A 25,027-nucleotide genomic window follows, 5' to 3' on the forward strand; every position below is an offset into this window, starting at 1 on the left:
ATCATTATTTCAGTACATGATACATTTTTATCATGTTTTTAGTTTTAATATGGATGAAGCACAGCTTGAGAAGATTCATTTTTGAAGATGTCAAGTAGTCAAAAGTGCTGCTAATTGAATAATCATCCATAAATGAAAAAGACTGAAAATACAGCAGTTTCTAATTATGACTGTGAACTGATCTCATAGTCTTGATCACGAACAACACGACTACCTCGTTTCAAGCGACGACGACAACAACTCGACTCTTTGTCCTGAGGATGCATATGGTTTAAATGGTCAGCCTGTGTGCTCTTTTCATTCGACTGTAATGCGACGTGATTACTGTAATCATCCCCTGTGGTGCTGTTCGGCGGCTCTGAAATAGGCCAGCACGCCATCACAGGTCTGTGTTTTTTGACTGTCCGTGGTGAATTATCTGAACATTACGGCACTAATAACTGCGCAGAGTTAATGGAGACAGATGAGGAACCGGAGTGAGTTGATGAAGAAAATAGTTTTGTTTAACGATTGGAGCTGGGAGCCTTAACAGCACAAGATGTCTCCTCTCCATTTTCTGGGACACAGAGTAAAATAGTTGACCTGACATTTTATGCATGGGTGAGGTCATGGGTGACTGCTTGTACATGTAGTTTTCTTACATGTAAAGATTAATCATTAAGGACCCGCTATCATATATTTGCATTAAATTAGCTGGAGAGGTCGTAGTGTCCTAGAATGTTGTCAGGGTGGTCATGTACTCGCAGAGACACTCCCATGTGGAATCATCTACATCAGGGTTTCTCAAACTCGGTCCTGGAGGGCCACTGTCCTGCACAGTTTAGCTCCAACCCTGATCAAACACACCTGAGCAAGCTTATCGATGTCTTCAGGATCACTAGAAACTCACAGCTAGGTGTGTTTGATCAGGGTTGGAGCTAAACTGTGCAGGACAGTGGCCCTCCAGGACCGAGTTTGAGAAACCCTGATCTACATGGTCTTTTGTCGATTAGAGAGAAATTAAAGAATCATAAAAGTATAGTTCACCCAAAACTGAAAATGCTGTCATCATTTACTCACCCTCGTGTCGTTTCCACATGAGTTTTTCCCTTAGTCAAAAATCAAAGGAGATGCAGAAAATGTTATTCTTTGGATAAATCACTAAAATAGGTGTCCTTAGAAACCAAAGTCAGGTGACCAGCGCATGCTTTTTAACCAATCAGAACACAATGGAACATTCTTTGGAACATTAAGGGAGTGTTTTCATGTGTGATTTTCACGCACAACCATTTCTAGGGTTTACAAAGAATGGTGTGAAAAGGGAAAAACATCCAGTATGCGGCAGTCCTGTGGGCGAAAATGCCTTGTTAATGCTAGAGGTCAGAGGAGAATGGGCCGACTGATTCAAGCTGATAGAAGAGCAACTTTGACTCAAATAACCACTCGTTACAACCGAGGTATGCAGCAAAGCATTTGTGAAGCCACAACACGCACAACCTTGAGGCGGATGGGCTACAACAGCAGAAGACCCCACCGGGTACCACTCATCTCCACTACAAATAGGAAAAAGAGGCTACAATTTGCACGAGCTCACCAAAATTGGACAGTTGAAGACTGGAAAAATGTTGCCTGGTCTGATGAGTCTCGATTTCTGTTGAGACATTCAGATGGTAGAGTCAGAATTTGGCGTAAACAGAATGAGAACATGGATCCATCATGCCTTGTTACCACTGTGCAGGCTGGTGGTGGTGGTGTAATGGTGTGGGGGATGTTTTCTTGGCACACTTTAGGCCCCTTAGTGCCAATTGGGCATCGTTTAAATGCCACGGCCTACCTGAGCATTGTTTCTGACCATGTCCATCCCTTTATGACCACCATGTACCCATCCTCTGATGGCTACTTCCAGCAGGATAATGCACCTTGTCACAAAGCTCGAATCATTTCAAATTGGTTTCTTGAACATGACAATGAGTTCACTGTACTAAAATGGCCCCCACAGTCACCAGATCTCAACCCAATAGAGCATCTTTGGGATGTGGTGGAACGGGAGCTTCGTGCCCTGGATGTGCATCTCACAAATCTCCATCAACTGCAAGATGCTATCCTATCAATATGGGCCAACATTTCTAAAGAATGCTTTCAGCACCTTGTTGAATCAATGCCACGTAGAATTAAGGCAGTTCTGAAGGCGAAAGGGGGTCAAACACAGTATTAGAATGGTGTTCCTTCCTAATAATCCTTTAGGTGAGTGTATATATTTTTATATTACTCATAGCCATATTTTTCTTGTTATGGAAACGAGAGGTCTCACTTGTCAAAAAGGCGCTTGACGTAGGGTGTTTGTTTTTTTTTTCAGAAAAGTTGAACTTTATTCAACTTGAAAAGACGCTATGAGCTGGAGAAAAAGACGTCGGTGGTGGCGTTTAAAAAAGCGTTTTAAAAAACACGATTTACTCCATAAGATTATAATGTAAAACAGACGCTGGCAGCTTCAAAAAAGATACAAAGTGTGAACACGCCCTAAGTCAGTCATCTCACTTGATTAACCTCAAATCAGTGATGAACTTGACATTGATTGTGGCAGGTTCACTGGAATGAACTGATTACTGATGATTACATGGACTGATTACTAGTGTTAACCTTAAACCACTTACAAGTATATTATAAAAGTGACTGTTCAGCGCACCAATAAAAATAATTAATGATAGTTATTCAATTGTATAAATAATTATAACTGAACAGAAATCTGAATTTTATTGAACCCCTAAAGGGACATGGTAATGGGGAAAAAAATGAGATGGGAAGAAGAATGATGTCAGTGCTTTTGCATTATCTCGCAAAAATCTGTTACTCAGAGAAACTTTGTGTTTTCTGCCTTAAAACATTATGTTAGGTTGCATTGTTATTAAAATAATTGCAGCAAACATCTAAGATATTTGAAACGGTACAACCTATACATATAAAAGTTTATTATGAGATAAAAATTGTTTTACTATGCACTGGTTTTACATCTATGAAATGATTTATAGGTAGAAATTTGAGTAAAAATTGCAAAATGTAAACATTGTAAACCAGTCATTATGATACACATTAACACTGAACTGTATTTTCGCACTCTCAAGTGTTGTCGCTAGGATGGTACCTTTTAATGTGATTGAAAAGACCAAAGAACGTCTGGACTGGTACACACAAAATGCGTTTTTTCATTCCAGTGTGCAAATTTTTCATTGTTGTTCTATGTAAACATGCGGTAGACTGATGTGTTTGACCATTGCGCTCACATATTTTGTAGCGTTTAGTGCATGACACAGCGTTCTAAAAACAGTGCTCAAGTTAAAAGTAGTTCAACTTTTTTTTTTTTAAACACGTCTCAAGAGCTTGACCTTTGTCTCACGTTTTCAACCGCAAAAACATGTTCTGTGTGAACCGGCCTATAATCTGCGCTTCATCGCTTTAAAGTCGTCAAGTCACCTTTATTTATATAGCGCTTTTTACAATACAGATTGTTTCAAAGCAACTTTACAGTGATAACAGCAAAATAATGCGACAAAGTTTGTTGCAGCTCTAGAAGAAAATGTGTCATTGTCCAGCTTAAGTAAGATCAGTGTTGTTGATTCATTTCCATTGTAAAAATCATTAGTTATTAATTTAGTTCATTTATCTATACAGAAGCTCTGGAGCTGGAGAAACCCAAACCACTTCTATGTATTTCAGTGTTACGTTTTTCTTTTTTTTAAGATTTCCTCAGCTTTGGAGGGTTTTGCTTTCGTTTCCCTCGCCATCTCCCTGCAGAATGACTGTCTGTTGTAGCGTTTATTTCTGCTGTGCCATAACCTGGTAGGGTTATCCAAATCAAGTAAAAATGTCCAGAGCTTATCATCGTTATCAACATTAATTTTATTTATTGCGATGTTGAATTGATATAGTTTATCGCCCAGTCCTACTTTAAATGTTAAAAGAGTTAACTGGACCCTCATTTGAAAAATAAACAAACTAAAACTAGCAAAGTAAGTGTAAAGTTCTACGGATTCCATAAGAGATCATGGTATCTGAAAAAATATGAGATGGGAGGAAAAGTATGTTTGCACAGTTAAAAGTTTATGTTATTCTATTTTTGTTAACTATATTCTAAAATGTAATTAATGCACCATCTGATTTCTCCAGTCTTCAGTCATTGTCAGGATACTCTTCAAGCTGGCAGCATTATTAAATTATATATCATATTAAAAATCAATAAAAAAATTTTTGCCATATCGCCCAGCCTTATTTTAAAGGCTGCATGAACCAGAAATTGTAACCGGCTTTTCTTCCATATTGTGACAAATGCTGTGTTCATGTTGTTGTAGTTGCCATATTTTTGAGATGACAACATGTGACGTTCTACTTGTAGAAATTAAGCATTTCTATTACGGTAATTACGACATGGCGTGACACACCTTTAAATTCGATTGAAACAGATTCTCAAATGGGAATTATGCCTGGTACACGCTGTACGATTTTGGGATGTCCCAGACGAAAGATGACCAATCATGGCAACTTCTGTGGTCATGGTTCCTAAACGGTGGTCCTACGTCGTACAGTGAAAAAGGTTCAAAGACGGCCGTTGTCACGATCTTGCGACCAAAGATAGCCTGCGATAATTTTCTGACAGTGTCAGAAATTTAGCATGATCATCTCACAGTGTGTTTGCTGCTATTGCCTACGTTTATTGACTAGTCAAAAAAAAATGCAACATGAAATGGCATATTGATCAACGCGACATGGCACTAAAACGTAAAACTACTTACATGAAGCTCCATTTACAAAATTAGCATGCCAGGTTGGCCTCTTTCCCCTAGCCATGACCGCATTCATATTCTCCTCTCTCTTTTTCTCCTCTTGTTCCAGCCCACATAAAAACCACAATTGCCAAAGTGCGATTCATCTTGCGCATGCTGATGACGTGTTATTCTTCTATACCATCTTGCATCGTAGCCTACAATTCAATAGGTGTCATCATCGCACAGTCTACATACATGTCGTACCCAAGTTCACGAGTTCACCCTTACATCAATTAAACAGAGTAAAGATTATGCGTATTTGGCGTGCTGTCCGGGGGAAGAGTTGTAAGAGTATTTAGGACTAGAAGTGAGGAGATGGGGTGGTGGAGGGATGCTGTTAAACTGTCAACGAACGGAGGTAAGTTTGCAGTATATATATATATATATATATATATATATATATAAAACACACCTCTTACCTCGTTGATTGGGTTGATTAACAGAGTGTGGTCCACTCGTGTCTAATTAGGTTTGATTGTCTGAATGTGCTCCACATGTGTTTCATTAGGTTTAATGATTTGAATGTGCTCGTCCCGAACTTTGTTAATGAAACATAATTTCTTCCAAGATCTATGTCGTACAGTGTGATTTGTAATGATCTTTATAGGATTGCCGGAATCGCACAGTCTGTCAATATTATGATTTTTAAGGTTTTGGAGATCATGAGGTTAAAGGGAAGGAATCGGTCTTGTTTCCCAGAATTAGTATTCTCGTTTAAGAACATTTAAACCGTCTCGAGCTTCGCCATCGAGCTTCAAAGTTCGTACTAAATCCAGCTTTCTGTGGTACACATGCTGCTTTTGATTCAGCTTTACCAAAGCGAAACTCTGTCTATGCTATGTATGCGCAGGTTTTCGCATGTCTGCAGGACGCCCCTGGCAAACTTCAGTAGTGAGAGAGATGGTGAACTCTTGTTCAAAACTCAATATTCCGCTGACCTTCCTCACACAAACAGAAAGCTGCCATGCAAGAGACAGATTCAACAAACGTGCATGGCACACTACACCCTGTACAGCAGCAGCAAAAGCTGCTGACTATACACAAACACACAACCACATCCTGCTTCCCTTCTCTCTTCCTTTTCCTTGTGTCATCCATTCTTTTTTGTCTCTGCATGCAAGATGCAATCTCATTTCTTCCCAGTATTTCTCTCTCTTTCTGTCAGTATTTTTTATTCTCCAGTTACACCTTTCATAAATGGCAGGGTGAAAGGTGCCCACTGAAGGTAATAGCAGGCCTAATCAAATTTCCCCCCACAAGAAGAGAACATGAAAATGTAATAAAGGAAAAGAGGTGGGAACTGGAGCGGATCAACCTGCCCCGTCGTCCATCCACACCAGGACCTTGTCCCCCCATCAGTGATGAAGAAAATGAAAAAAAAAAAATGCAAGAGAATATTGAAGAAAGCAGAAACTGAATGACAGGTGCGACATGGTGATGGAAACCGATCCAACACTGGAGTAATGAGAAAGAGAAGAGATGAGAGAGAAGTAAGAAAATGGAACGAGAGAACGACAGGGGGAATTTACTAAAAATTGTCTCTGCCGATAGTGCAATTTACTTGGACGTGCTGCGCTGTTTTAGCGCCTTGGTCACTAAAGAAAATTGCACAGACGTGATCACAAAACTGTGTGAAATGCAATTTGCACACCATAATGCCCAATTCTGTGAGTCGGTCCGAGTCTAGGTTAATTGATCATTTTGATATATTAGGCTTTTATGGTAATTTACTGATTATAACATCTAAAAAACTAAAATGAATTTTTTCACTGCCTTTTCAATTTGAAGCATTTCTATTTACTTATTTATTTTTTCTGTTATTAAAGGGACCTTTTAAGTATGCATTTTTGACAAAAACAATGGATCCAGCAAGATCAAAAGTGACAGCAATGATATTTATAATGTTGCAACAGATTTACATTTCAATGAACATAATTATGTGACACTGAAGACTTTCAGCTTTGTCATCACATTAATTACATTTTAAAATATTTTACAATATTACTGTTTTACTGTATTTCTGACCAAATAAATGAAGCCTTTGAGTATAAGAGACTTCTTTCAAAAACATTTAAATTAAAGCAACCCCCAAACTTCTGAATGGCAGTGTATGCAATATAATCACATTAATAATAATATAAATATTTAATTTTATATCAATAAAATTACAGTAGCAAAAACATTGTTATTGTGAAAATATGAGGTTTTAATGTCAGAGCAGGCTGTGTATATAAAAACACAAATATCAATTATCATTCATTTCAATTATTAATTTAATTTACCAATCAATCATTTACCATGATCATTTTTAATGTGTGCATTACAATAAAGACTGAAAAAAAACATCAAGTATAAGATGTAAAATTGTGTACAAAGAATTGATCATGTTAATAATGTTTTAACCCATGCATCAAACATGATACATACAGCATTAAATGGCTAAAATGCCTAAAGTGTGCTTGACTACACGGTGCATCTAGATTAATATTCCCATATAGCGATTCTCCATCATTTGATCTTTGTTTGATTGATTACTGCTGCCATGCTCTTTAGAAAATCTCTTTTAAAAGATAATGACTTAATTTGAATACTCACAGTACAGTATTATAGCGATGCAGAACGTGTCTGTTTAAACTGCATTGTGGGTGGTTAATGAATGAAACAAAGGTGAAGCAACTGTTTAGTAAATTTGGCCCTGGATATCTATAAAATGTGCTGGAATTTAACAGAGAATAAAACAGTAGAAAAAAAACAAGATGTAGATGGAGAGAAAAAGCTGAAGCAGTGAGGGAAAGTGAAAAAGGAGCCAGATGAAAGAGTGAAATGGATCATACACAGTAAGCTCAGTTGTGCTTCCTTTGTCTTTAAGAAGTGCCTGCGCCAGATGGAGAGATTAGAGCTCTGGACATCCCCAAAGACCCAGATTAAAGCTAACATGCTTTATTTAGCCCTAAACTCTTGGTCTTAGATCAATGCCAGACTGGATTAAACAGAAATTTGTCATGTGACATGACTAGGGACTCCCTATTACAAAGGCAGCTGCGTAACTCGGTTAATATTCCATTCAGTTCCTCAATGTCAGATTAAGAGAAAGCAAATTTCTGTTTGTCTGTGTGATTTTTGCTTTAAAGTTTTTCTGGATTGATTAGACTTTGGCATCAAAGAATTGATTAAGCACAACGTTTAACAGCTATTTGAAATATTGTGAGTTTATATGCAGAAACGTGAACTACATGAAGAAAAATTGTTTTTCGGTTTACAGATAATACATGGACAGTTTGTACAAACAACACTTTGCAAATTTGATAATCTTACATTAGGAAATCATTTTGTCATCATTTACTCACAATTATGTTGTTCCAAACCCGTCTGACTTTCTTTTTTTTTTTTTTTTGTGCAACACAAAAGGAGAATTTGCAGAGAAAATCTTGGCCGCTATTTTCCATATAATAAAAGTGAATGATAGAGGCAGCACCCTAAAATTAAAAATAGTCCACATGACTTGTATACTATATTTCAAGTTTATATGTAAAAGAGCAGCCAACATATTCTTTTTACATGGATGAAAGAAAGTCAAATGTTTGGAATAACGATGACATTTTTATTTTTGGGTGAAAGATTACCATAATTATAAGCATGATGCGCAATACCACATGAATCCTAAATGAAGTGATCGGGTTGATGTGCACGTTTGAGTTCCAAACATCACAAGTTTCAAATCGGAATTGATCTTTGACATGCAGAGTTGCGCACAGAGTTTCCCCGCTGTTGGCGCATACTAACCATCATCTTACCATTGCTTCTTTTCTTCTAGAGTTTATCTATTTTTCCAAATTTGGAGATGACGAGCACATGAAGCTGTGTGCCGTTTATATTTATCAAGAAGTAAAAAATGCCCTATTCCCGCACTCATTTATGACACTATATTCAACAACAACAGCTTGATCCGTGTGTCATATGTCATTATGCCATTTCTACGTTATTGCACATGTGCAAAACTTTTCAGTTCTGGTTTTTAATCTAATAACGTGTTTACATCTCCAATCGAATGCACTGGAAAATGTTTTTTATTCCAATTGTGCTACTAGTAGGCCTAATTAAAAACAAATTTGTAGGGTCCACAGCTAGTGTTGTGTTATAGCTTGTGGCACAGATGGTCAAAATCTAAGCAGCAAAATTTAAAAGAAATTTGTTTGTTTTTTGTTTTTAAATGAAGGGCCATCTTAAGGGACCCTGGATTACCACAAATGTATCTAAAAATCTTAAAGGAACACTCCACCGTTTTTTGAAATAGGGCTTATTCACCTTCTTTCCTACATTTAGATAGGTGGGCAAATGCATTTTTGTCTCAGTGCATGCATTGTTTTAGTTTGACAGGGTCGGCGCTAGCTTAGCTTAGCATAATGAATGTAATCCTTTGTTGCCAGCTAGCATGTCCTGAGTAAAAGTAATATAAAAAAAAAAACACACCTAATTACTTCTTGTGGCCTGCGTATTCACAACGAGTACAAATAGCGATGCAGATTAACACTAGGCGATTTCCTAGGCAGATATTGACATGGGACTATATTAGGGGGAAGCACAGGCGAAGCACTGCTACTTGGGCTCATCACGCCCAAGTAGCAGTGCTTCGCCTGTGCTTCCCCCTAATATAGTCCTTAATATACAAGTCAATATCTGCCTAGGAAATCACCTAGTGTTAACTATTTGTACTAGTGATGCACCGAAATGAAAATTCTGGGCCGAAACCGAAACCGAAAATTTAGGATGCTCTTGGCCGAAAACCGAAACTGAAGCCGAAAATGGCTTCTTTTAAAAACGTATATACTGCTTGAATTTAATGGATCTGAAATGAAAAATCACAATATAATAATCAAATTTTATTAACAGTTACATAACAAAACATAAAATATTTTTAACAATAAATGTAAATAATAATACCAAATAATATTATTCTTCAAGTTTTATGTTCCATCAAATAAAATAGTTTTTTAAAAGTTGTGCAAAAAAAATCCACAATTTTTGAGATTTTTGCAGAACAAATGTTACATATTGCAACTTTGGTGTCCTCTCGTATAGGGCTGTCACTTTTGTGAAAAATAAATCCTGAGACATACATTTTTGAGACATAGGCTAAGTGTTCATTGAATCGTTAGTAAATTGCCTATATTTGGCGTTGATCCGTTTTCAACGCCAAATATAGGCAAATCCACGGACAACTAAACAGGCATTAGGACGACCGTAAAGAGGGCGCACAAGTCAGCAATGTGGACTGCCATAACATCAATGAAAAGCATTACTGAAGGCTACATATTATGCACTATATTATGCAGAAATAGGCTATGTGTGTGTGTGTGTGTGTGTGTGTGTCAGAACCTGCAGTTGCTGTGTGACGCGCGTTCGCTGCGAGCGTATACTGTAGTGACGAGCTGGACGCGCGGCCGTTAAAATCGATTCCCTATTTTCGTTTTCGAAACTTGTGTTGGTTGGTCCGATCGATTGTGCAATAAGTGACAGCCCTTTGACATGCTTAATCTTTGATAGGCAGACGCGTGATAACAGCTCGACCGTGAGTGAAACCTAAGCGCTTGCGCACGGATGGGAGGGGCGGGTGACATTCATTTTCGGTTAAACGTTTTCGGCTGTTTTTTTTTTATTTCGGCCCGAAACCGATAATGCCATTTCGGCCGAAAATTTTCGGCGGCCGAAATTTCGGTGCACCCCTAATTTGTACTTGTTGTGAATACGCAGGCCACAAGAAGTAATTAGGTGTTTTTTTTATTTTTTATATCACTTTTACTCAGGACATGCTAGCTGGCAACAAAGGATTCCATTCATTATGCTAAGCTAAGCTAGCGCTGACCCTGTCAAACTAAAACAATGCATGCACTGAGACAAAAATGCATTTGCCCACCTATCTAAATGTAGGAAAGAAGGTGAATAAGCCCTATTTCAAAAAACGGTGGAGTGTTCCTTTAAAGACAGGCATAATTACAGCTTCTCAAACCAATAAAGTGCACCGGTATTGGGTCATTAATGTTTTAGTATGCTGTTTACACTAATTCTTAGTAGTCTGAGTCCTAGGCATGCTGCGATAGTCTGTGTTAGCGGTGTTACACAGTGTTCAGCCGCACATCGATTACATCACTTGCCCACAGCGGCAGAAATCAATTATCAATCACTGTTTGTGTAAAATCAGAATAATTCTTGCGTTTCGATGCTTCATTGGTTATTTGACGGACATTATGTGACCAAAAATATTTAAGACCCATTGAATCTGAATTTAAGACATTTTGATACTTTTTAAGGCCTTTTATTAGGAAAAATTTATTTAAAGGTTGTATCAGTGATTTCAGGCCCCAAAAAAAATTATCACACTCAAAACCAAAACAAAGTGTTCCAACCAATCACCGACAGGGGGAGGGTGTTGTGAGGTTTTGTGCTTGTGCACGGCTGCACGCGAAGTCGGAGCTGAAGAAGAAGCTGGCTCAAAACCTCACAACACCCTCCCCCTGTCGGTGATTGGAACACTATTTGTTTTGGTTTTGAGTGGTTGGTGAAACCAATTGTTTTTGTGTGCAGATCTCAGAGCCTAGGCTGCCTACAGAGACGCGTTTTTTTGACGGCATGCTTATGGGGCGGGCAGCTAGCGGATCATTAGGAAAGATTAGATGAATGTGATAAAAAAAAAATTTGGCCCTGAAATCACTGATACAACCTGTAAGACTTTTTAAGAACCTGCGGCCACCCTGTAATAAAGAACCTGCAAACATTAATGAGGCAATCTGTAAACTTTGCCTGATGAAGGTGGCAGCATCCGGAGCTAACACTTCTAATTTACACACACACACACTTTCAAGCGCACCACAAGAATAAGCCTGTCGTGCTTATTCGTTTTGTTATTAAAGCCGTCCTATTCGTTTTGTTAATAAAAGCTCTATGTTTAATATAAGCGAGTTTGTCATTGTACTATTTTGTTGTGTTTTTCATTAAGAATAATAATGAACCCACCATTCAAACAATTGCTGCTAATTCGAAAGTGAAAGAAAAATGCACACAGGCAAAGAGGGAAAAACCTTTACTTCAGTTTGAAAAATAAACATTTTGTACCTTTAAAACTGTTCAGTTTTGGTGAAATTAGCCAAAAAAGAAAACCTTCAATTTATGAGACAGACAAGGTGCGTACTGCGTTGCAAAAGGTCTGTTTACTAGGGCAGTTTATTTCTGCAAGCCAAGCTGAGCTTCATGATAATGCTGGGCTTAATCTTTCAAGTTTACAGACTTCCACCAAACTGCTTTTAATGCGGAAAATTACACCTGTCAGTACAGAGCACAGTTCATTAACACTATTTCCAGATCTGTGGAGAAATGCGATTAAGAGCATGGTGACACACAAAGACTGCAAATCCACACTTAATTACGACCAGTGTGTTTTTTACTTCTGCATCCATCAACACGGTTTCCTATTTTCCAGATTAATTTAAACATGCAAATAAGATTCGTAAATGGATGACTCAAATTTTGGACGAAGTTCTTGGATCACTGATTCAATATTCTAACAGGAAGGGAAAAGGGAGATGCATTGTTAACTAGTTCCTATCTGCCGAGATTAATATACACAAGCAGGCATAAAAGCAGAACAGCTATTATTCAAGTAAAAAGCAATTGATACTAACTAGCTCAGAAAAATTATTTTTATTACTTTTAATAAGTATTACTTTTTTTATGTTACACTACCTATTTGAAAACAGCATTTTTTTTGCATTTTCGCTTGGTCAAACTAACAGAATGGAAATGAAGCACTTCAGCTTTAATTATCCACTGGATATATTTTCGTTCCGCTTTTAACTACTTCAAAGTAAAGTATGTTCCAAAGCACACTCTTAAGTCCATCACATGGCATTAAATTGCTTCCTTTAATATCTCTGTTGATGTCCAGTTATCCTAATCCCAATATTACTATTTGATGAGTTGAGGGAAATCGTTATTTAAACACATTAAACATGTACAGTGACCCCAAAAAGGATTTGGACACTTTTGACAACTTAAATCATACTTAAAGATGTAAAACATCCAACATGCAAAACCTTAAACCAAAAGACATCTGCAAACAAATGCTGCAAGAGCTTTTCTCAGAACTAACTTCACTTTTCAATCAAGCCCCAGGTCATTTTGGAGGATGTGTGAAGTCCATTAAAATAAAGCCCATTATTCTGCTATGTAATGCAAAGATCACCAGTGTTTCTCCAATATTGGACACTTTTAAGTCCCAGTAGTTGATTTGTATTATTTATTTTTTACTTATTACTATTTGTTTTACCCGTGTCCCAGAGACAGATTTTCAAAAAAAAAAAATTCATCATAAAAATATGAATTGTTAACAAAGATAAAAAAAAAAAAACGACAGCCCTTCAATTTTGGTCTAATATTTTCTTCTCTCCAAAAGTTACAGTAGCTTACTTGTTTGCCATCGAGATAACGTCAGTGAAGAGTTTGAGATGAAACCAATTAAAGAGTTTCAAGACTCTTTTTATAGATTTTTTAAAAGTCCACAGGACCAAAAGTTACCATAATTGAAGAAACACCATCATACATTTAAGCATAAGTGTCATAATACATTTTAAGGAGACTGTATATGACCTCATTCTCTGTCTGCAGTGAAATAATAAACAAAATAATAATAAAAAAAAAACGCCTCTAATGAGTGTACATGCTAATGGACGAACCTGAGACCAACAAAGCAACAACAACATACAAAGCACTCATACAGAATGCTGGTCTATACTATATAGCACACCGCAGTAAGTAAATTACAAGAGCTAGCACTTGGGCAAGTTAACTGACCTCTGTCCATAGCTGGACTCCTTACGGCGACAATGCAGGGTCACAATCCTGTGACCTTCTGTTCTGACATCTTGACTAACCATCCAGAGCGTGGGGTTACTGGGTCGGGCGCCAAGGAACGCCACTCCGTCTTTTAACTTCACCCTGTAGTGTAGAGAAAGACAAAAAGAGAGACGAACATCAATGAACAAAAGCCTGTATTATTCAGAAAGTTGTTTCTTTAAGCAGTTTTGACATGGTTGAATCAGGCATAATCTTAATATACATAAGGGCCAATGCAAAAAAATTGAAAGCAGTTATTACACAACACTTTTCATTGCCATAGAATTAATTCATGGCAGCAGATTAACACAATAACACAGTACTTGTACAGAGCGTTCTCCACAGGACCTATCGCTCTCTGTCATCAATCCCAGCATTACACTAAATAAGAGATTTATACAGAGTTGAGTGAGTCCTGCAACTAAGTGCTTTAGTCCCTCTATGGCTTACACTTGACTTACTGGAGAACAATCCACGTTTGTATTGAGCATTTAACCAGACATCTGATTAAAACTATCATAAGCTTTCATTTTTGTCAGCTCAAGAGCTCTCTTAGTTAAGTAAAGCCTGTAGCAGGTTTTGTGCCCAACACTTGAGTTCTGGATAATCTCCTCAGATCTATACAGGGCTAATATAAACGCGGCCTGCTTTAAGCACTTCAGATACATTACTTCAATGAGGGATTTTCAAGTCAGAGGATTCAGTTTTCACATCAGATACTTTCTAATACTTTATATCTCAAACAAATAGTCTTCATAAAATCCACAAATCTGTTTCAAACGCCATTTTACGTGGGTCACGACAGATAAACGACTTGTGATTTAGCAAAATTTCTTGTGGACAGCCGTTTTTTAATGTTGCCTGCTATTGTATGCGCTCAAATGGAAGCAAAAACTCGAAGCATCTCTGAATGAAATGAGTAATAAAACTAAATGGCTTTTATTTAGCCATGTTATTTCTCCATAAAATTGGTTAATAAGAGATGTTCTAAAATGAACTACATATTAGATAGTATTTTACTATGTTCATCTCATTGTTCTTTAACCATATTAAAAGTAATTGCCATTTGATTCATTGTAAATAAAATAACTTCTGAATGGTTATTTTCATGTATTTTCATGCAATGGCCGCTCCCAATAACAGCCATCAGGCATCAGATTTTCAGCATCATTACTGCAGTCTCCAGTGTCACATGATCCTTCAGAAATGATTATAATATGCTGATTTGCTGCTCAAGAAACATTTCCTATTATTATGGATGTTGAAAGCAGTTGTGCTGCTGCACGCTGCTAGTGTTCAGCTCTTTTTCCCCAGTGAACATTCACAATGGAAACTCGTGATTACCATTTACCACCTACAAGGGGTCTCTATAGCGACTGGTAGGACACAATAATCCAGTACTGTGCACACACCCAGAAGAAAAAAAAAACATACAAAGGAATAATAGTCCAACTGAAAGAGGTACTGGAGAGAAAGGAGTAGAATTTAGGCCAATTCACCCAGACACACTAGCGTGTCATTGGTAATGAAAAAACAGAGTGGATGTGAGCTTGAATAGATTCCATTCTCCCCGCGCTCTGAACCGCTCAAGGCCAGCAGAGGTAGAGAGCAACAGAGGTACAGGCCTGACCATAAGCCGGTAATAGGATGACAAATGGCCGGCAAACAGCCAATCAAAAGGCTCGGTCGGGGGTGGGACCACATTAGCATGTGACAGGGAGCCATAATTGACCCAGGGGAGATAACAGATGGAGAGGGACCCAAAATGAGAGAGGTCTAGCTTGGCCACATATCCCTCATTACTAGCCTCCTCTGATCCTTGTAGACCGGTCCTACGATTCATAATTGGTTTCACCACTGGATGTCAATGCGCGTTTGTTCAAGCACACAGTGCTTCATTAAATTTGTTAGAGCTGGTCTGTGAACAGATGTGGTCAGACGGAGAATAATGAGCTGAGTGATGGCAGAGCAGGTATGAGAACAGGAAATATCAACAAATATATCACTATGGTTTGCTATTGTTTATCTTTACTCTCCAATCTCGAAGGACTAGGGCAAAGGACAACTTCCATTAAATCTGCAGTTGGTGTCTGACCAACATGGTGGACATTTAAATGGTGGCAGATTGTGGTGTCACAGTACATCAACTCATTACAAGAACGTATTCCTCGCAGAAGCATAATTCCCCCTGTGGCTGAACCCAAGTTTGCAGCTGATGCTCTTTGCAAACTCTATGACTCCGCAGCTCACATATTATCAGAGTACAACGACAGACAGAAAAAGACAAGTCACCCATAATAAAAGAACTTTTACTTTGTATGCGGATTGCGGACTGTAAAGCACTAGCCTATTTTATTATTTTTATATTTTTTTCAATCACTTTTTATTATTACATGTCATATTTTATTAACTCTTTCCCCGCCTGCATTTAAAAACCACCAGTGTTTTTGGTCATTTGCACACAAATTTCATGGACCCCGAAATATTTTGTTGTATGAATATCTGAACAAGCAATATATCAAAAGAAAGAACAGACCGTCCACTTTTAAAGGAGAACTCAGCAACTCTAGCGAACTCTAGTCACTTCTTCGCTGATTTTCCCTTTTGTTGTCGCATGTTTTCCCCACGAGCTCCCCCTACAGCTGTGGGAGGGTGTATATTTCACAACACGGTCGTAAAAAACTCACTTGCGGCGGCCTCCTCCCCCTCTCTACCACTGCTCGTGTGCGTTTGTTTTGATCGGAGCAAGCCAACTGTATCGTGTGGAGCTATGTCTACCGAGGTGGGTAATCTGGTAATACATCATACATGCGTGTGTGTTTATGTCGAATTGCCGTAAAGCAATTCGTGTTTCGCGCTCGTTCTCGTTCTCGCTTCTCACGAGACTTCCAATTTCTATCTTGCCGGGACGCGATATTTTTTTTCCCAGGATGGTAGGGGAAGACTCATGAATATTCATTAGGGAAGTCATCCCTGATTGGTCTGATGACCTACCCCTAACCCCACCCCTAACCCCACCCCTAAACCTACCCGCCACTGGGGGTCTGATGACCTACCCCTAACACCGCCCCTAAACCTACCCGTCACTGGGGTTAAGACCAATCAGGGATGACTTCCCTAATGAATATTCATGAGTCTTCCCCTACCATCCTGGGAAAAAAAAAATATCGCTGCCGGGACGGTAGTCCCCAAGTTGCAAGGTTGGTTTTCTGCCTGGGAACGCTGGGGGGAGCGGGGAAAGTCACCAATATCACCAGAACAGGTTGTTTAACCATCCAAATGATTTCTAGACAGTTTTATTAAGTTAAAAAAGTTACCAAGTTCTGCTTTAAACAACAACAACAACAAAAAAATCCATTTTAGTCAAGCAACATGGATTATTTATTTTTTTAATCAACACTTGAATGTGAAGTTTCATAAAAAAAAGCAACATTTTGAACATAAATCGCGCTTTTGTCAAAGACTACATAAAGATCGGATTCAGAACGATGAGCAAAACATAGATGGAGTAGATTGAGTCCATCAACACCACCAAAGCTTGCACAGTCCTAACCACTTCCTGGGTCGACGTTTCACTTTAACATTAGGCTGTTTTGATTTACATGCTGTATTTTGTTGATGATCGCATTATTTTTCATATGCAACTGCTAACATATGAGATCGCTCCTTTCTGCTTCTTCTTTGCCTGTGTTTGATCTAGAGATACTGTACTTGTTCAGAAGATGCGTAATAGCGCCACCGACCATATAACAGTGATAACACGTAAAGCCGTAAAAACTCGTCAATGGCAGGGAAGCGTTTTCTCATTAAAGTTGAGATAACTTATCAATGGAGGGGAAAGATTTAATAACGTAAAATACCGGTAAATAAAACAAATTCTAAACACAAATATTTGAGTTCCCCTCACTCCACAAAAACTTCACAGAACAAGAATGAAACATGCAAATATAAAATAAATGAATTATTGTGTCATTCATTATAAATATCTAGTTCAGTCATGAAACTCTAGAAGGCGCAGGCTGATAGGTCCTTTACATGCAACTGACAAGCAAGCAAATCATTACACAAGCTGATCCTGCAGCCAATGAGATTGCTTGCTCAACATTTAAATAGTCTGCTTCAATGTTTGCTGTAGGCTACTCCAGTACACTATCGAACTTCCTCTGAAACAGGATTTATGCATGTCTATCAATGCATGTCTGTGTCTATTAGCAGTAGCAAGTTCATACTTGCTCTGCAGCAACAATAATTATCAACAGCAGCAGCAGCGTAGAAGTAAATACATTAACATTGCCATATTCATTACCATGCTAAAACTATTTTGAGAGTTGTCAAGATTGAAATAACATTATTATATTAACACCAAGCTTAAATGAATTGTAATTGGAATATGTGGGAATAGCTTGATGTTACTTACTTTGCCTAACAAGCACAAGCTGTGTTAAAGTTAAATGTAAGGAGAGATAAAAACTAAAACCCACAAGACAAAATATCTCTGTACAAATGCACAGACCAGTAATGTTTAATTCATCAACCAGTGACTTGAATCTTCTGCGCATTCACAATAACTGGGCTGCACACGGACCCTCCTGATGACGAAACTGATATGGCCGAAGTGTACTTTGGACTTTAGAGCAATGACACTGACTGACATCATTTCATCTGACCGCAGATTGTTGTTGTTTTTGCCTACACACTCCGAGGACCCACTCAAAACAGACTTGCGACTCCCTTTTGGGACGCCAGCGATTGACACAGACTGATACAGAGAATAATACTGATACTTTGTAACTTTGCATACCTTTTTCATGCACAAACAACAACATTGCACAATAAAGAAAGCTGAAAAAGTAAAGCATAACAGGTCCTCTTTAAAAAACTCCATCAGTAATAAAGTTCATGTTTTTTGGCATTTTCACTAATCCTGGCTATTTGCACAGTTTGTTCAATGTCCTTTTCAGGTGTAAATACCACGAGAAAGGTTCAAGAGCCCATCGCAGCTTACACACGCAGAGTGAAATGGTCATTCAAAGAGAGTGAATCACTGCTGTGAAAGCATGCTGGTGAAACATCTGATCACTGTGAGAGGTTTGTGTTTCTCAGTGTGAACTAAACTAATTGGAAAGTAATGGCACCCCTCCTTGGAAGCTTTCTTTCACAGAATTATTAATGTTTCAACTATTTCTGCTCCCCTCTCTCTCTCTCTCTCTCTCACACACACACACACACTGGTGGATTCCTCCATACATAATGATGAGATAAGTGAGATGGGAAGTTGCTCCCCAGGTAGCAGTATGAGAAAATAAAAACACCAGCATAAAATTCAATAAGTCTTGTGTCTGAGTGCTCCTGGGAGTCCCTCTCTGTCGGCCCCCTGCCTGACTCTCCTTACACACACATACACTTCTCTTGTCTGTCATCAAAACACACACACACACACACACAGTCAGTGCAGATTGTAAAAGGCCAACTGAACTACTGGCCAACATCAACTGAAACAAACATCCTCAGTGGTCCCTAAATCCATTTGTTTGTTTTAGGGAGACAGCAGAGTGACAGGAGAGACACATATAGGCCTACCTAAATCCAACCATTGGTTAACTTTTACCTATACTAGACATCTAATAAAACTATAAAAAAATACTCCTGCAAGGCATTTTAGTGTTTTATTTTGTCATTTTATGTCATTACTTAAATAATATAACTTGCCAAAGGAATATAACTGTACTAAAACAATCCATGTATCGAAACAGATTTACATCTTAGATCAGTTTGGATATAATACTGAAATTCTTTATCAGCAGAATGTTTCATTACCCTTGTGCAAAGAAATACACTTTACTTTTAAAAAGAGTACTTATTATGGAAATATTATACTTTAAATTAATGCACTACATCAAGTGCAAACTGAATGTAATGTTTTCGGACACTTAATTGAATGTTGTTTACAATTAAAAATGAAAAAGTATAATAGTTTATATTTGTTTTAAATGCAATTAGTTGGGCTCAAAGGGATAGTTCACCCAAAAATGAAAATTATGTCATAATTTACTCACCCTCGTGTCATTCCAAACCTGTATGAGTTTCTTTCTTCTGTTGAAAACAAAAGAAGATTTTGAAGAATGTTGGTAACCACAGTTGATAGCCATTGACTTCCATAGTATTTTCTTTTCCATACTATGGAAGTCAATGGCTACCGTCAACTGTTTGGTTATCAACATTCTTCAAAATATCTTCTTTTGTGTTCAACAGAAGAAAGAAATTCATACAGGTTTGGAACGACGCGAGGGTGAGTAAATGATGACAGAATTAAAAAATTTTGAATTTGAAATTCAACTATCCCTTTCAGAGTGTTTTTTGACCCACTTAAGAAGGACTTTGACGTGATTTGATCATTAATTTGTATTGTGTACAGGCGAACGTACCGACAAGCATTAATGGTATAAAAAACGTTTACGTTTACATTAGACGTTTGTAATGATGAAACTGTAACTTAGTACTTTTAAAATATAGGCTATAGTCTATTAATTTTAATGCAACATGTATATTTAACATGTACTGTATATTATCAAATAACACAGTTAAAATTATAATCAAGTACTTTTACTTTATATGCTTTGTTGGCATACATTAAAAAAAGTGTACTTTTATAAAGCATGACAAAGGTTACATAAAACATTATTTAAATTTACTTTAAAATAAAAGTTTTTTTTAACTATTATAAAGTGCAGTTTTTAAAAGAATACTTAACATATCAGTGTCATTAAAAGTGTCTCTTAAGTCACTTTTGAGGGTATTTATTATATATTATATATGTAGGGTTTGAAATGAACACCCGCCAAATGCAGGTAAAAATAAACTGTGGCGGGTAACACTGTCAAATCACTAGCCAATTTGGCAGGTTATTTATTAACTTACTCACTTTGCTGGGGATTTTGCGTAAGCCAAATCTGTTTCGATTTAGCATAAATATTCAACTTGTGAAGTAAGTATAAGTATCTGAATCTGTATCAGAATCTGCGCATATCTGGCTTAGACTACTTGAACAAATATGTCACTATGCAACAAATAACAGGGCGCTTGCTCATTTGCATTTAAGCACAAGTGGCATTAAAAAGCATTTGGTTAACAGAAAAGAGATTGTTATTTTACATGTTTTTGATGTTCTTTATACTGTATTGATCTGTCTAACTAAAATACATTTTTGGTGATGAGGATGAAAGAGGAAGGGAGGAGATTTTGTTTGAATAAGAAATGAATGTAATAAATCCAAATGTACAAATATATATATATATATATATATATATACATATATATATATATATATACATATATATATATATATATATATATATATATAGTAGTGGTCATTTGAAGTGGATCAAAAAAGTTAATCAAAGTTTTAGACAAGAATGGGTTTGTTAAAAATTCATGTATAACTTTGAAGAAAGGTTTTGATCCACTTCAAATGTTGACTACTGTATAAACTGTGACGTAGTTAATGTGGTTTATTTCTTTTCTTTTTCTGGCTAGTAGAAGTTCTGAACGGCAAGTAACTTAAAAATGTATTAGGCCTAACGTTACTTTGCCAAATTGGCCGGTGAGTGAAAAAGTTCATTTCAAACCCTGATAATTACCTGCAAGTACAGTTCATTTTAAATATAGGCTACTAAATTTAAATATAGGCTAGTGTTAAAATACACTACAAATGTAAATTCAATATAATTAAGGGCGATTACTTTTTAACAAGGTATAGCCTATATATTGTTGTTTACTTGTGGCACGATATTCCTTTGCACTTGAAACAAAGAAATGCAGGAATAAACAAAGCAATAGGCTACATACTGTTATAATAAACGTATATATTTATAATTAGCAGCGTCACACTCGGAAACGTGTTGTTTGGTCTGATATCGACGATTGCACAACAGTTTACTCAACACAAACAATAAATATTGTGTAACTTACGTTTTAGACACCGGTTATAGTGTCTGTTTTTTTATTCCTCAACGAAAATTGTTCCAAACGACGCCACAGTAGAACCATTGAACGTCTTCAAAAGAACACATCTTTGGTTCTAGAATGAACCACCAGCGTTTTTGAACAAATCGCTTTAGTGAATTCGTGAATGATTCCATGGTTCACTCTTACTGAATCAATTGGCGCGAGTCGCTTTAGTGAATTAATCAAACAAATGAATCAGTGTTTTAGGACGAATCGTTTGAATAAATTATTTTAATGACTCACCCTTAAAGACCCCCTGAAATCAAAATGTACGTTTTTTAGCTTTTAGTATGAATATGTTAGACTTAAGGTTATGAATAAGCTGGTGTGTTCCAAAACAATGACATAATTTGCATTTAGGAGATATAAGCATTCAGAACTTACAGTGTCTCAATTCCGCTAAAATGGATCATGGATTTTTATTACATCACTTTACATCACATCTTCTGTCCAATCAAATGCTCTCTAGAATCTAAAGCGTCCCGCTCCCTAAATACCACCTGGCCAATGCAACTGTTGACATGTCACGGAGCAATATCGAAAATCTGTGTTCGGTTGCTCAAACGCTCAAGTTTTATTCCGTTTTGCAACTGTAGGCTACGTTACGTACAGGAATGTTGGTTAGGAATTAAATGGCTAGAATTTATTCACACCTCTACTATTGAAACCAACATCAGCGCTCAGATTCGCTTCCATGGCTATCAGGTATGTATGACTTGCAGTCTGTGAGGTAAACTAGTAGCTATTGGCTATTTGAAGAGGGGAAGGGGCAATTCAATATGTCCGCCTTAGCTTCCTGTTTCAGTAGAAATTATGCCAACGCATCATACAAAGCTGCGTGTGTGACTAGTTTTTGGATTGTTACACTATCCATAAAATAAAGATAAAAAAAAATACTAAAAAAGCAGGGACATGACTTCAACAACAAAAAAGACGAGGTAGAGGGGGTGTAGCATTTAATGGTTAATCAAAGAAATCTCAAAGTTGCGCAGTCCCACACTGACAAAACCACTTTAATCCCAGCGCATCCATGAAAGTCAACATTTGCAGCCCTGATAAATCTAGGAAACTCAGTGATGCATCTCCCCAGACACATTACAACACGAGGTCCCCTGCCGTCTCCCGTCAGACCAGACAGAGAGAGACACACTCACTTGGCAGACGCTCTGTAACAGTGGTGACATCTGTGAAAGCCAACAGAAGGGCAACGAGGGGTGACTGAGGACGTTAAACGGGGGGAGATTCTGCTTTTGTAGTTGTCAGTGTTCTGCTCTATCTATGGCAAAGTGCCTCTGTTGTTTCCCCATTTTGCTGAGGGCAGATGTTTTTGTGCATGCGCATGTTCATCAGGGAATATAACTCCTTAGATTTGCTGGTGTACTTCTGAGGTAAAGTTGTGCGTGTGCGCGTTCCTTCTGTCTGCTTCCGAGTTCCCAGGGCGTGACTCCACAGTCTGCTCTGTAAATCGACATCTTGTTAAGTCAATCTGTTTCGCTGTATCTTCTCCCTCTCCCTCGCTCTCTCATTCCACTCTACTGCAAGACAGATTGTTTGTAAAACATACACATTTATCATTTACACCACTTGTTCATTTCACTATACATATATCATTTCCCAATATGAAATTCACTCCATAAAGTTGATGATTCCTTCATTTATGCTGTCTATGCCAAAAATGTAGATCATTCATAAACACAGTATGATTCCTGAAGTGCTTAGAATGTAAAGATCAAATCTGTGGGTGTTTTAAAGGGCACTCACATCTGCAACAACCAAAAGGGTCCTCAAACTTGAATAAAATCTGTTATGGGACATCAAAGCAGCAAACGGGGAAATATAAGTCCATTTCACGCCTCTATAAAGAATAGGGCACTGGTAAAACATCTGTACTATAATAAAATAATAGTGGTAACTGTAGTATGACATAATATGTTACTGTAGATGCAGTGACTACAATAAGTGTGAAGACAGTGGAGATGATCCATTTAGGCAAGACGGAGAGGAACTTATTAATGTTACTGTGAACAATTTCACTATCTATATGATTTGTCTCAGCCCACATGCAGGATATAATAATAAAAAAAAAGATGATTGGAAAATGATGATTCATGCATTGATAACCATTCATCTTGTTCATGCTATGATGTATTATGCACTGCTGCAATTTATACACAAACGCTTTCCCCGCAGAAATTTAAGCAGCAAGAAAACTTCTTAGTCAAAGTAGAATGACATTATTTTTTTACAATACATCTAATTTCTGATAAAATTGTTAATGTTACAGCATATTAGAATGATTTCTGAAGGATCATGTGGCACTGAAGACTGGATTAATGATGCTGAAAATTTAACTTTTCCATCACAGGAAAAAAATATGTTAAAATATTTTTTTAAGAAGTTATTTTAACCCTTAAACGCATACCTCGGGTCTTTAGTGACCCGGGATGTTATTTACTACTCTCCTCCTCATACATTTTTTTAAGTTAGATATCAACCGTCTTATAAAAATCTTTTTTGTAAATATTAGACAGGGTTGCTAACAACCTGAAACACAATGATAAAGTGACGGTTCACGCTTAGTTACTGCAGTCAGAAAACAAAAGAATAGGAAAAATCATCAGCAAAACTTGAAATGGCTCAGCGATTTACATCAGACCAGAGAATGTCTAATAAGGCGAGAAGTTTCACTCTCAGTACACTTCCGGCTTCTGAAATGGTTGCAGTTCCACTCTGGCTCCACATGAGGGCGCTCACAGGACGAGTGCAGAATGAATGGAGGTCTATGGCGCTACAGCCATCAAAATTCACTTTTCTCAGGATATAATTTTTTGTCTAGTAATTTGAATGTTGTATTCGAAAGGAGATGCAAAGGAATTACACATTGCGGGGTGTTAGATTTTTTAGAGTCACTTATTTGCTTTAAAAAGTCTTTTAAAGTGTCAATGACGTCATACACATCGTACGACCAGAGGTACTGCTTTACGGCAATCCTTCAGTCACTTTGGTGCTTTCGCGCTCTGCACTTTCTTTTCTCTCGAGGTATCGACAACACAGCTGACACAGGTAAATACACGTGCTAGAAGAGTTTTTGTTTTGTTTGTTTCTGGTCCCGCTTCGGATGCCACGATGCCATCAAGCGGTATCTCTGGTCGAAATCAGTCCTTCACTGACCAATCAGCGTTCATTAGCAGAATGCTAGCGTGTTATGGGCAACAACAACTCAACCTGTAAGAAATCGAAAGGATATAAGTACTCATTCATTCAACTTTCGATCTATAACCCATGTTGAACTTGCAAAACCTACTATCGAATCTGAGATTTCTCAACGGCAATCGGGT

The 25,027-nt window shown here is 37.5% G+C and overlaps 1 protein-coding gene across 1 annotated transcript in view; it reads right to left on the reverse strand.

Moving 5' to 3' along the window:
• LOC311277964 (transmembrane protein 132C) overlaps positions 1 to 25,027 on the reverse strand; it is a 348,855-nt gene that overhangs the window by 138,845 nt on the left and 184,983 nt on the right. The window contains exon 3 of the mRNA XM_084388468.1: positions 13,644 to 13,787. Coding sequence (XP_084244594.1) covers positions 13,644 to 13,787 — 144 coding nt within the window. The remainder of the gene's footprint in view (positions 1 to 13,643; positions 13,788 to 25,027) is intronic.

Source organism: Rutilus rutilus (assembly GCF_951802725.1).
Source record: "Rutilus rutilus genome assembly, chromosome: 19".
NCBI classification, from domain to species: domain Eukaryota; kingdom Metazoa; phylum Chordata; class Actinopteri; order Cypriniformes; family Leuciscidae; genus Rutilus; species Rutilus rutilus.